Raw genomic sequence first — 14,683 nt, forward strand, 5'->3', positions numbered from 1 at the left:
GGTCACTAAGCAATTATGTTGTAAAGTGAGATGCCACATGACTGTTCCTAGTGACTGCAATCCCAGCAATTCACATTGTTAACAAAATTGTATTGGTCATTAGCTAAAGATCCACCCTACCCCAAGACATTTCAGACTTGGTCCTTCCCAGCCCTGAGCCTCAGGAAGATAAGTGACTCTCTCCAACTTCCCCCATCTATCTATCTCCCCTGGTTTCTTCTTTTATTCCACTTGGATAGTCTTTCTCAGTTAATTTCTTCATTATATCAGGACTTTCATGTTCAAGTCATCTGTGCCATGTGTGAATGCAGTTTGAATGTTTTTCCTCCTTGGCAGTATTAACTTCCTGATTACAGTTCAGTTGATATAGTTTATCTGTAATTTTAGCCTTTGCAAGTAAGATATCCCCTTTTGTGATGATACAAATGTCCCTTTTAAAGATCACTACATCATCTTGTTTTGTGAGCTTCTTCACAAAACACTGAATACCACTGAAAAAGAAAAACAAGAAATTCAAGAAGAAACCATCATGGCTGCACAAAGATCTGTCTAACAAACTGAAAGACAAAAAGGATTAGTACAGAAAATGGAAAGAGAGACACATAACTAAGGCAGAGTATCAGTAGCAATTTGCAAAGATGAAGTCAGGAAAGCAAAGGCTCAGAATGAACTAAGGCTTGCTACAAAAGTCATAGATAATAAAAAAAAAGTTTCTTCCAACATATTAATAACAAGAAAAAAGTCAAGGAAACAGTAGTCCATTAAAGAGAGTAGATGGCAAGGAAGTAACAGGCAGTAGGGAGAAAGCAGAGCTGCTTAACTCATTCTTTGCATCAGTCTTCACACAAAAAGAAATTACACCCCAGTGTACCAAAACAGCTGCTGTAAAAGACAAACCAGAAATAAAAATTAAAATAAGCAAGAAAAGAGAACACCTATCTGACCTTGATGAATATAAATCACCAGGACCTGACAGATTAAATCCCAGAGTTCTGAAGGAGCTGGCAGATGTTCTCTTAGAACCACTGTACCAAATCTTTCAAAAATCCTCGAGCACAGGGGAAGTACCTGAGGATTGGAAAAGGACTGATGTGGTTCCCATCTTCAAGAAAGGGGGAAAAACATACCCAGGAAACTACAGACCAATCAATCTAACATCAATACCTGGGAAGATCCTGGAAAAGATAATAAAAAAACAAATCTGCAAACAACTAGAAGTAAATAAAGTTATAGCTAGTAGCCAGCATGGGTTTGTTAAAAACAAATCATGCCAACCAATCTTATTTTATTCCTTGATAAAGTCATTAAATTAGTAAACCAGTGAAATGCTGTGGACATAGTATACTTAGATTTCAGTAAGGCATTTGACAAATTAGACCACAATCTACTTCTTGGTAAGGTAGAAAAATGTGAAATAGACAACATCACCACCAGATGGATTTGTAGCTGACTGGCAAACTATACTCCTGGAATACTGCAACCAATTTTGGCCACCATACTACATAAAAGATGTTGAGATTTTGGAAAAAGTGCAAAGAAAAGCAACTAAGATGATTAAAGGCTTGGAGACCAAACCATATAAAGAACGGCTGCAGATTTTGGGTCTGGCTAGTCCAGGGGTCTGCAACCTTAAACACTCAAAGAGCCATTTGGACTTGTTTCCCACAGAAAACAAAACACCAGGAGCCACAAAACCTGGGTGGGCTTGGCCAACTTGACATCACTCACTCCCACCCAGTCACATGATCCCCCCACGCCATGCCTACCCAGGTTTTGTGGCTCCCAGTGTTTTCTTTTCTATGGGAAACAGGTGTTTCTGTCTCTCTCTGTCTCTCTCTCTTTCTCTGTCTCTGTCTCTCTCTTTCTTTCCCTCCTCTCTCTTTCTCATCTCTCTTTCTCTCATTTCTCTTTCTCTCTTTTTTTCTCTCTCTCATCTTTCTCTCTCTGTCTCTGTCTCTCTCTCTCCCTCCCTCCCTCTCTCTCATCTCTCTTTCTCCCTCTCTCATCTCTCTCTCTCGTCTCTCTTTCTCCCTTTCTCTTCCTCATCTCTCTTTCTCCTCGCTCTTTTTCTCTTTTTCTCTCTTTCTCCCTTTCTCTCTCCCTCTCTCTCCCTGTCCCTCTCTCTCTTTCTCTCTCATCTCTTTCTCTCTCTCCCTCTCTCTCTGTCTTTGTTTCATCTATCCATCCATGCATCTCTCCATCCATCCATCTATCCGTGCTCTCCTGCCCAGCTTCATGTGTCATGTGAATCCAACCACTTGGGCTGTGGATTGAGAGTGGAGGCTGGCAGACAAAGCCAAGCATTGGAGATCCACGCAAAATAAGGCAACTCCAACCCGGATCCTGTCAGGGAGACTTCCCCGCCTTCCCTCTCCCTCTCCCCCGCTGCGGTGGGGGCCCTGGTGGGCCGAAGGCAGCTCCCTCCTCAGAGGTGGCCAGCAAGCAAACAAATGTGGTGCTCTGGCTGGGAAGGGACAATGTAGAGCCCCACCTCTGGCCAGTGGGAGTGGAGCAGGCAGGACGCGCACCTTCCCTGTTGCTGCCATCGCAATGGCACTGGCCGACCTCTATATGCAGGGGTCTCCTTGCTCAGTCCAAGGAAGGCTCCAGCTACCAGTGCCACTGTGTTTCCTGCCAGCTGGTGAGAGCTGGCAGAGGGGGGCCAGATGGTGGCAGTGAGAAGTGGGCAGAGCTTTTGAGCAAGTGCCCCCCCCCACCTGCTGCAGAAGGGAGGGCTCAGCTATCCAGGTGGAGGCGGGTGCCGCCAAAGGTGGGACAAAGCCAGGAGGGGCGTGCAAGCTGAACATTTGGAGCCACACTCAGCGGAGTTTGCAAGCAGGCTTGGTGTGCCACTTAGGCTGGGAGATCCCGGCCCATTTGGTTTGCTTCAGTACAAGTTGGGAACACAGAAGATGGAGGAAATCCATGCCTTCTCTCCCACTCTGGAATATGGAGCAAGTCTCCATCCCCCTCCATCGCCCTTACCTTCTCAGGCCAGGAGAGCAGTGACTGGGAAGGGAAGGCGAGGGGTGGTGCCAGCCAGTGGTGAGATCACACGACAGAGAGCCACAGCAGAGGGACGAAAGAGCTGCATGTGGTTCCAGAGCTGCAGGTTGCCGACACCCAGGCTAATCTAAAGATAAGAATTAGGGATGACATGATAGCAGTATTTCAGGAGCTGCCACAAAAAGGGTCAAATTATTCTCCAAAGCACCAGAGGGCAGGAAAGAAATAATGGTTGGAAACTGATCAAAGAGAGAAGCAACCTGGAATTAAGGAAAAACTTCCTAACAGTAAGGAAAATTAACCATTGGAACAGCTTGCTTTCAGAAATCATGGGCTGTCTTATCACTGGAGATTTTTAAGAAGAGACACTTGTCTGAGATTGTATAGGTTCTCCTGCTTGAGCAGGGGGCAGGACTAGAAGACGTCCAAGGTCCCTTCCAGCTTCTATCCTCTCCTCTCCTCTCCTCTCCTCTCCTCTCCTCTCCTCTCCTCTCCTCTCCTCTGACAAAAGATTAGTTTCAAGAGCAGGGACATACATTTTTCACAAGTATCTTTCTGGTGACACTCTGAGAAATAGGATAGTAAACAAAACCCTCTCCTATTCCTTCTTATTCTATTATTTGCCCACTAGATGTAGCGATTTTTTTTTCTTCTTTTACTGTGGTCAAGGTGAGTAAAGAAATTTCTGTCATTTGTCATGTGACTCGTAACTCCTGAATCAACACACCATGCTTTCAAAGATGAGGTGCAACTTTTGGATTGAAAAATATATACATTATCTGAGGCAAAATCAATTTTTTTTCTTTAAACTTTTGGCGTTTTGTAATTTTTGCATTCTGTCCAGATTCTGCAATCTGCTTTTAAATGACCCTTTTTCTTGCACACAAAGCATTCATGTGTTTCTTGCTTCCTGTAACTTTTTATTCCTATTTGTCATCTTTAAAACAGACTTGCGACAGAAGCACTATCACTACAGTATTAGTGCTTTCTGTTGTATGCTTATACTCATCCATAAGCTTTCCCTTAACATATTACTATGTTAGCTCATCATGTGGACATGCCTCAAGCGCAGTGACAAGTATTTCATAACTTTCTGGTAAACCACTAATAGTGCTGCAACATGAAAATCTTTTATTTCTTCTCCTGTGCCTCTGAGGTGTTTAACCATTTCCAAGGTGTGCCTTATATAATCCTGCATATCTTGGCCTTTCATCAGCTTGGTTTGGAATAGCTTTCTAATCAAATACAGTTTATTTCTTAGATTAGTTCTTTCATGCATGTTTTGTAATCCTTCCCACATTTCTTTAGCAGTTTCACATTTACATATATGTATGATTTGATCATCTTCTATGCTAAGAGAGATTGTGCTTTCTGATCTTTCTCTATCCACTCATCTGAAGAATGTTCTGGCCAATTTCATTTATACATTTCCATGTATCTGATGGGCTGTCTGGTAAAATGAAACAAGGCTATGGCATGCACTTGAAAGAAAACTGGGATGCCTGTAATTGTGGAATCTGATTGGCAAGAACAAATAATTTTTATTCACAGAGAATATACATGTGTGACACTTGTATCAATTCTAGGTGGTTAAAGTACTGATAACAGTAACAAAGAGTTAGATATCCTGTATACCTCAGCTAGAAGTTAGGAATAGGGATGGCGTGGAGCAAATAGAACGTGTATTAGATAATTCCTGGAGCATTCATTAGCCAAGGTTTAGGAATAGGGACAGCTAGAGACCAATAGGACAATTATTAGATCATACTAAAATGTTTATTAGATTATTTGTTTTATTTATCCTGCCTTCCACATTAGTGAAAATGTATAAGTTTTCTTAATTCTATTGTTTGAGGTTCCTTGGCATTTTCTAGCTAGGACCCCTTTTCTTCGAGTGCTTCAATAAAAGGAAACAAAACCTGCACCTCTTACCTGGTGTTCTTCATCGGCTTCGGCAACTGACTCAGACCCAAATTGGGGAGAATATGCCTTCTCTTATTAGCAGCATTTTCATCTTAAATTTCCAAGACTGGTAGTTCTGGTTTGTCAAATTTGCAAATAAAATATTTGCTTCACCTGTGTTACTGGCCATTTTATTTTATTTATTTATTTTATTGCAGTCTTCTTTTTCTGTTGCTGTATCTTGCACTTATTTTCTGTAGCTGGCTACGACTGATTTACTCTGTTCTGTGCTGAATTTTATATTTCTCCTTGTAAGGTTTTTGAATGCAGCTCAGAATCTGATAAATCCAATGAAACTCTGAACACAAGGCTACTAATAATCAGCTTTATTTTCTGCAGAAAGCAAAACTGGGCGACCCTTTTTAGTCTCCCACCTAAAATAGAGCAGGCAAAGAGAGAAAAGCGGGCACATGCAAAAAAAAAAAAGAAAGAAAGAAACCTTTTCCAAACTTCTTATAGTTCACACAGCTTGCATAGATCGTCATTGCTATAGAAACATTATTTCATATCATGCAAACCTCATTATTTTTCTCAACACTCTGAAAACAAAGAAATAAAGAAAGAAAGAAATCTTCTGGCATATAACTCAGAGCATTGTTAGCATTATTATTATTTCATTAGGTTGCTGAGAATACACATTTTAAGTTACAGCAAACAAGCAGAATCCACATTTTGCATTTTACAAGAAGTTACTTTAGCTACCTGGCAATTCACCTAGAGCAGGGGTGGGCAATTGTGGCCCTTTTACAACCTGTGGACTTCAACTCCCAGAATTCCTGAGACAGTTTGTCTCAGGAGTTCTGGGAGTTGAAGTCCACAGGTTGTAAAAGGGCCACAATTGCCCTAGAGGCTTTATCTATGCAGATGGCACAATGGAGCTCAGCTTCAGCAGGGAATCAGAGGTCAAGTTAGGCACCCTCTGTATGCTCTAATCCTTTCAGGGATTCTTTCATCCTCTAATCTGGGTTTATACTGGGTTTATCTCTGGGTTATACACCCTCACTCTGGGCCCATATCCTGTTGGAAAATTCTGTTTTATTCCATAGGAATCCTGCTTTATTCTATAGAAATTGTAGCAGAGGATTATTATATAGCCATACAGATTAGTTACATAACCATATAGATTAAATAAAATGTACAGTGTACAGTCATCATCGCCTTGCTGCTTAACGGTTTTTAACTATTTTTTAACTGTCACAGGAAACTCCTCAGAACATAAAGGAGCCATAGATTATAACCATAGATGCAAACTAAACACTGCCATCTACTGGCTGAATAATTCTGTAGTCATTGCAATACAAAATACATTCTAACATGTATTCCAACATTTTGGAATAGGAGGCCCAGGCTGTTCAGAAGGCAGCTGAGAATCTGATAAGTCCAATGAAACTCTGAACATGAGGCTACTGATAATCAGCTTTTATTTTCTAGCTAGAAAGCAAAAGATTTGACCATCTTTTTGTCTCTCACCTTAACAACCGGCAGAGAGAAAAGCAGGTGCGCGCAAAAAACTTTTCCAAACATCTTATAGCTCACACAGCTTGCACAGAATGTCATTGCTACAGAAACATAATTTCATATGACGCGAATTTCATCATTTTTCTCAGTGCTCTGAAAACAATAGACTTTAGAAGTGGGGAAAATACATTTTCTGGCATATGAATTAGAGCTTTGTTAGGGAATGCTATTGCTGAGAACATACATTTTCAGTTACAAGCAAGGTTACTTGGCAGCATTACTTTTCACAAGAAGTTACTTTGCTAGGCTAAGCTTGACAATTCACCTAGAAGTTTTATCTATACAGTAGGCATGTTAGGTTACAATGGAGCTTCTTTCAACAGCAATTAACAAAAGCTGAATTAGATTACACTCTGTATATGCTCTAAACCTTTCAGCTCTGATCCTTCAGGGACCCTTTCAGAAGCATTAGGTTAGATAGGATACTAATCTAAATTTATGAAAGTGAAAAATACTCTCACATTAATCACGAAATCTCCAGAACGTAAAGCCTACAAACTTGAAATTTGCCACATTATGTTCCTCTTGGCTTCTAGGTGCTCACTAAGAAAGGATTTTTCGAAATGATCATCAGAGCATTAGTATTTCCTATATTATAACACACTCTGATGCTAATTAGTTAGATGTTCTACTCCCCCTCCCAACTTGAAAATAACTCTGAAGAGAATGGGATAGCATAGGACAGGCTTCTATGGGGCAAGCCTCATGGAGAGAAGGGACTAGAAAGCCTGAGGGAGAGAAGGGGATAGGATAGGAGGCGTTTCTGTGGGGCAAGGCTGAAGGAGAGAAGGGGAGAGGAGAGGATCTATGGGCCAGCCTGAGGGAGAGAAGGGGAGAGGAGAGGCTGATCGTAACTAATTAATTTTCAAACTAAGTCAATTTATCAAGCCCAATCACATAGTTTCATAGTGGAGCACAGGTATTCAGGTAGTAACTGTATAATCATAAAAATGAATAAAATCATTGTGAAGAACATATTCCATATCCCCCAATTATTCAACTTTTGCATTTAGCATGAACTTGAATTGAATAAAATTTATTTGCTAGTCTGTAACCTCTTTGGAACTGTATGCCTGTTTTTATTGTCTCCTTAAAATGAGCACTTTGCACAGTTTGAACCAAACAGGAATTAGAAAAAATGTCTGGGTTATAAAAATTAGATTTACTAGCATAGACCAGTGGTCCAAAATATATTACAGTCTAATTTATTTTCCAACTGACCTCTTTATATTTTTCCTTTAAACTTCATTTTCTAGGTTCTTTAGGAATCAAGCATAGTTTGTCCCTTATGATTATTGCTATATTACATATTTGTTCAAATATTTCCTGTTCTTGAATAATACTACATTTATTTGCATGAAAGCTGATTTCACAAAGAAATCTACCAACATTATAGTTCAATAAATATAACATGAATCATTCAAGTTATGAACTTGGCAAATGCCAAACCTATTAACATTCTTCTTAATGATCATTGAAGAAACCATAACTAACTGGGTCACTAAGCTATAAATGTGGTTTAGAAACTATAAGGGTTACATTTGCACAACATGCTAAATAAAATAAACAATCTTTATCTGATGATTCATCAGTTCACCTAATTTAGGATTAGTCTCATTGGCTTGTTATGGCTTTTCAAAGGACAGATTTAGAAAACTTTCCTAATTCTTGTACCTTGTAATGGGGTTGTTAAATGGGGCCCAGACTGCTTATACTCACATACTGTTTGCCATGACATGAAGCTTGCCAAGGGCATCTCCTCATAATGGACTGTTTATGTCATGGCACCAATAACTTACATGCTTTCAGCTTGGGGCATCAATATAACTTACACAAGACCAGGAGGTTAGGTGAGCTTTGCTGGTAATGTAACTTTGTGGTGGTGGTGCGGTGTTTGTTTTTTGAACCAAGGCATCATGATTTGTATTCTGTGATGGTGGTGTTTTTAATCTTCGTATGCTACCTATAGTCACTGCAGAGTTGGGCAGCTCTATAAATAAACAAAAAAATAAATCATGGTTGCTTTCCAGAGCAGAGCTTGCAGAAATGCTCAAGTCAGCTTGAGAAAAAATTAGAGAGGAAGGACTGTTCTTTATAACTTATGTCTGCTATAGTAGCTACTATGTTGGGGAAATAAATACCAAGTGCAAAAATTAGAATTGATATGAGCTATTTTTCAACAGTTAATGGATGAGTCTGCCATGTACTAGAAAGAGGGTAAATAGCAAGCATGGAATCACTTTAAGTGGAAAGAAATGGTTATTGAGCCTGAGTCCTACTTTCTGCTGTGACTGATAGTTTTTATAGAATGTTTTCCCTCCTTCCCATCGAATTTCCCATCCATATCACATTTGCAGCTCCCTATATATGAGCAGCTGCCATAGGGGTATACTAATTATATAGGAGATTTATTTTATTTATTAAACAAATTTACCCACTTACACACGGTGATTTCATCAGAGATATAGAATAGGGATCAATATTGCCATAAAAGTATCTGATTTGCCTTCTGGACTAGCACTAAGTCAGGAAGAACTAATTAGTACAATGCACTATTACATTGTATGCTATTGTATAATAGAATATATTCTATTTTTATAGAATATAAAAATATATTTTTTATATTTAGCTTTATAAAGAATGTGTATTTTACTACCTCAAAATATTTCCTGAAAAGTGTCTCTCTTTATCCACCTAGTGGAGCTGGAATTGATATTCTGTCTTCCTCAGCACTGCTCTCTTGAGCAGGGGTGTCAAACACAAGACCCACGGGCCGAATCTGGCCTGCGATGTGGTCGGATCCAGCCCACCGGGCCGTCCTGGAAAATGTAAGGGGCCGGCCCGTATCGCTTCAGCCCGGTCTATCCAATGCAAAGAGGAAACATTGGGCCAGCGTAGCTTCAGCCCAATCTACCCAATGCGAAGAGGAAACACCAGGCCAGCATGGCTTCGGCCTAGTCTACCCAAAGTGAAGAGGAAACATTGGGCCAGTGTGGCTTCAGCCCAGTCTGCCCAGTGCAAAGAGGAAACATGCCAATGGTTTGGGGAGTTGTGTCAAGCTGGCTATGCCCACCCATTTGGCCACACCCACCCATTCAGCCATGCCCAGTGAGTGGCGTCAAGCTGGCCACACCCACCTAGTTGGCCACCTCCGCCCGGCCCCCTGAGGTCAACTATAGCCCTGATGCAGCCCTCAATGACATTGAGTTTGACACCCCTGCTCTTGAGGAATTCCTTTTTCACATACTGTATATGTTTCTCCCTTCATTTTGTGACTCGTAATTGGGATATCTTCTTATCTTTGCCTTTCCTCTGGAGGGTGAGAGGGGAATGGACCCAAAGAACTCAAAGCCAAGGATATGAATTTTCCGAATTGGATTACTGAACAATGTTTGTGTACTTAAGCTTTTGTAGAATTGATTAGAAATTATTAGAATGCAAACAAACAATGTTAGTAGCAGAATATTTTTAAAAGCTTGTGATTTTTTTTTAGGGAATCTTTATGGCAATGAAGCTTTTGTGGAAGAACGACACAGACATCGCTATGAGGTAAGTGACATCTAACCTATTTTTTTGGGGGGGGGTTAAATTTTTTAAAAATTATCCATATTAAGATAATTACATGTATCACTTCATAGCATTAGGTATCATCTTGAGGCTGGCAATGGGATCTTTATATGCTGGGAGAAGAGTCTAGACTGGGTCATGAGCTTATGCCCTTAATGGCAGCCATAAGCTTGTAATGGGTTGTTGCTGTGATGAATGAAGCTGGTTTTTACTTGGAAGCAGATAGACATGAACTGAACGTGGAATGCATTGCTACTGGCCCTTTGCCTTTGTGAAACTGAGGACTCTGGGTATCCTAGAAGTCTACAAATGGGAAGAACCATTTAGGATGGTGTGGTCCAGTCACCTTTTAGATCAGGAAGATTTCAAGAGGCGATTGGGGATTTGTCAGCAATTTAGTAGACAGTTCCAGTTCATACCGTAGCATTAGACAAAATGCTGTGTGAGACCTTTTCCTTGTTTTCTGATAATCTATGGGGAGATTAAACAATTGAAAAATGACATAAAAATATGAATACAACTGAGCATTGGTTCATAAAGTAACATAACAATCAATTGATTATTATTAGTTAGAGAATGATGCAAATTTGAGTGAATAAGAAAAATCCATCTGCATAGCATATGAGAGAGAAGGGAATGTGCATCTATGCCTCATTCCATTATTTTTAAACTATGATTAGGCTATAAAGGCCAAAACACTCTGTTGTTTGTTACCAAAAGCTTCCCTTAATAAGAGCTACTAAAAATAATAAGTCTTAGAAGAAAATTGCAGATACTAATCAAATCTTTATTATGATCATAAGAAGGGTGGGATACAAATAATATTTTTTTTAAAAGCTAAAAACATTAAAACAAAAATTACATATTAAAAAACAGAATAATACATTTTAAAAAACTAGCACATATACAAACTGTCTAAAAACATGGGGGACATTAAACAAATACAAGAAATAAAAAATATATGGATAAATCTATAGCAATATAAAACATTATTAACTAACAGTTTAAATATGCATTAAGGCTATTTTAAGGCAACAGTCTGATAGATATTAAGCACTACTGTACATTTCATTGTTTTTAAACTATTAGTAAGATATAAAGACTGGATCACTCTGTTATTTGTTACCAAGAGCTTTTATTAATTAGACCTATTAAAATGATAAAGTCCTGCTCAGGATTGGCAACATTATATATTGTCACAAGCAAAGAAATATAAAATTGTCCTGTGGGCCCTGGATATTTATACAGTGATGATGAAATGGTGAAAGGGGGTTAGCACAAATGTCTTTGCAATACAGGCACTGGAGAACAATATGCTCTGTTGTTTCTGTATGCCCACAGTCACAGGGGCATTACCTTTCTTCGGTAATGAATTTTCCTGTATCAGCCTTTAAGAATAGTTGAGTGCCAGTATAAAGGTCCTCCAGTTGCTAGATACTTTGAGGTAGGTTAATTATGTCAAGGAGAGGCAGAATACCTGTTGGATTCACTGGCAATAAAAGTTGGGGTTCTGCCTACTTAATGTTCTGTATCTCCTACATATTGCTTAATGGGTGCTTTGGTCTGATCATTTCCCATGCTGAGTAGAAAACATGGAGAGAAGCCCAATGATTATTTTAATTTTGCAGTTTGCCTACCGAGCAAACAGAGTAGCAAATGATGCTGTTAATATGGCACTGCACTACATATTACAACATCTTGAATCTACAAGGACCTATGCAAGGGTCCTTTTTGTAGACTTCAGCTTCTTCTCACTAAACTGACTCAGCTAACTGTGTCTGACTACACTTGTAAGTGGATCATAAGCTAGCTAATAGGAAGCAGCAGGCGAAATCACATCAGATACCTGTACAATTACCACAGGTGCCTCACAGATTTGTGAGCTCTCCCCATTACTCTATTCTCTATACTAGGGCTGTCAAACTCCCGGCTTGCAGGCCAGATACGCCATATGCTGGCCACACCCATGCCCGGTTTAGCAAAGGGGAAAAAAGTCCCGATATATCACATGATGCCACTGTGACAACATGAGTTTGACACCCCTGCTCTATACCAATGACTGCATCTCAAAGAATCCTTCTGTTAAAGTAGTGAAGTTTGCAGATGATTGATCTCATTCAAGATGATGAATCTGCATACAGACAGGAAGTTGAACAACTGGCCCTGTGGTGTGACCAGAACAATCTTGAACTGAAACTGTACACTCAAAACTGTAGAGATAATAGATTTTATGAGAAGCTCTTCTATTCTATCACCTCTTATGATACTAGACAACAGTATCAACAGTAGAAACCTTCATGTTTCTAGGTTCTATAATATCTCAAGACACCTAATATCAAAAACATCATCAAAACAGCACAACAAAGAATGTTCTTCCTGCATCAACTCAGAAAACTCAGACTGCCCAAGGAACTACTGATACAGTTCTACAAAGGAATTATTGAATCTGTCATTTGTACCTCTATAACTGTCTGGTTTGGCACATCAACCAAACAAGACAGAAACAGAATGCAATGGATAGTTAGGACTGCAGAAAAAAATAATGGCAACCAGCCTGCCTTCCATTGAGGACCTGTACACTGCATGAGCCAGAAAGAGGGTTGTGAAAATATCTACAGATCCCTCACATCCTGGACAAAAACTGTTTAAACTTCTTCCCTCAAGATGATACTATAGGGCAGGAGTGTCAAACTCGATTTCATTGAGTGCTGCATCAGGGTTGTGTTTGACTTCAGGGCGGGGGTGGGCATGGCCAGAGTGGGCATGGCCAGCTTGACATCACCCATGGGGGCGCCCGTGGTGGCCCGAGCACTCTGTTAGTGAAAATGAACTCCCGAGCTCTGTTTTTGGCTGTGACAGCTTCCTGCAAGCCTCTGCATGTGAAAACACAGCTTGGAAGGGCAGCCTGCAGCACTCCTGAGCTCCATTTTTGGCTGTGATGACCTCCTACAACCCTCTGCCAGCAAAAATGGAGCTTAGGATGGCCGGCCGCAGCCCTCCTGAGCTCTGTTTTTGCTGGCAGAGGCAACACAGGCTGGTCCTTTGCTGTTTCCAGGATGGCCCCATGGGCCAGATCTAAGTACCACGCGGGCCGGATCCAGCCCCCCGGGACTTGAGTTTGACACCCTTGCTATAGGGCATTGCATGCTAAAACAAAAACCAGATAAAAAGACAATCCCCCCCCCCATACTATCAGTCTACTAAACAACTAATTCCCACTGTCTATGCCCTAGGATGGGTGTCAAACTCAAGGCCCGCGGGCTGGATCTGGCCTGCTGGGTGCTTAGATCTGGCCCACAGGACTAGCCTGGAAATAGCAAAGGACCAGACCACATTGCCTCTGCTAGCAAAAATGGGGCAAGGCTCCCCACATCCTGTTTTTTGCCTGGACAGCCTCCTGCAAAATCCTCACCCCCATCCCAGAGCAACCATAATTCCCTCACTAACCTGCTTTCCTCCATTCTCTGGCATGCAGGGCAACAAAAGAAGACCGTGGGGCTTTTTATCAGGTTCGCCTGATACGCCAGTTGCGTCCCTTTCTGGATCGGGACTCCCTACGCACGGTCACTCAAGCACTCGTCACTTCCCGCCTGGACTACTGCAATGCTCTCTACATGGGGCTCCCCTTGGGGTGCACCCGGAGGCTGCAGTTGGTCCAGAACGCGGCCGCGCGGGGGATTATGGGAGCAACGGGGCGCTCACATATAACACCTCTCCTGCGCGAGCTACACTGGCTTCCTGTGGTCTTCCGGGTGCGCTTCAAGGTGTTGGTGACCACCTTTAAAGCGCTCCATGGCTTAGGGCCGAGGTATTTGCGAGACCGCCTTCTGCCGCCGATAGCCTCCCACCGACCGGTTCGCTCACACAGAGAGGGCCTCCTCAGGGTGCCGGGGGCCAGGCAGTGCCGGCGGCGACCCCCAGGGGGAGAGCCTTCTCTGTGGCAGCGCCTGCCCTCTGGAATGACCTGCCCCCTGAGATACGCACGATATCAGACCTCCGGACTTTTCGTCGGGCCCTGAAGACACACTTGTTCCATCTAGCTGGGCTGGCTTGATCCCATCCTCTCAGTTTTAATTGAATTGGTTTTAATTGGGTTATTTTAATTACTGGGCCGAAATTATTTAATTGTTTTTAAACTGTTTTTTAAATTTTATATGTTATGTTTTATCTCGGCTGTGCACCGCCCTGAGTCCCGCAGGAGAAGGGCGGTATAGAAATATAATAAAATAAATAAATAAATAAATAAATACCAGTAAAAAAAAAGTTCAATTAGACCTTCTAACTTCGCAAGATTTTCCCAAGAAGTTGGAAGATCTGATTGCACTTTTTTTTTAACTGGTAGTCCCATAGTCTTCTTTTGTTGCCCTGCACGCTGGAGAACAGAGCTGGAAAATAGGTTAGTGAGGGAATTGTGGTTGCTCTGGGATAGGCTGAGAGTGGGAATTTTGCAGGAGGCCATCGAGGGCAAAAATGAGCCATGGGGGGGGGAGGTGCCCCAGTTTGGCTGTCAGAGTCACAAACCCTAACTAAGAACCAGTAAAAGAGGAATGGGAAAATCCCTATCTGTAGATCAGCATTTCTCAGTCTTGGCAAGTTTAAGATGGGCAAACTTCATGCTGCCTGGGGAATT

General features: G+C 41.3%; 1 protein-coding gene across 10 annotated transcripts in view; it reads left to right on the forward strand.

Annotated features, from left to right (window-relative positions):
- Nucleotides 1-14,683, forward strand: part of CTPS2 (CTP synthase 2) — a 191,447-nt gene that overhangs the window by 144,988 nt on the left and 31,776 nt on the right. For all 10 annotated transcript variants that reach the window (XM_087871414.1, XM_087871413.1, XM_087871415.1 and 7 more), the window contains one exon: nucleotides 9,980-10,035. In XM_087871414.1, the coding sequence (XP_087727540.1) occupies nucleotides 9,980-10,035 (56 nt within the window). The remainder of the gene's footprint in view (nucleotides 1-9,979; nucleotides 10,036-14,683) is intronic.

The sequence above is a fragment of the Pantherophis guttatus genome, chromosome 5 (assembly GCF_059756535.1).
Source record: "Pantherophis guttatus breed Tessera chromosome 5, ASM5975653v1, whole genome shotgun sequence".
Classification (NCBI taxonomy): Eukaryota; Metazoa; Chordata; class Lepidosauria; order Squamata; family Colubridae; genus Pantherophis; species Pantherophis guttatus.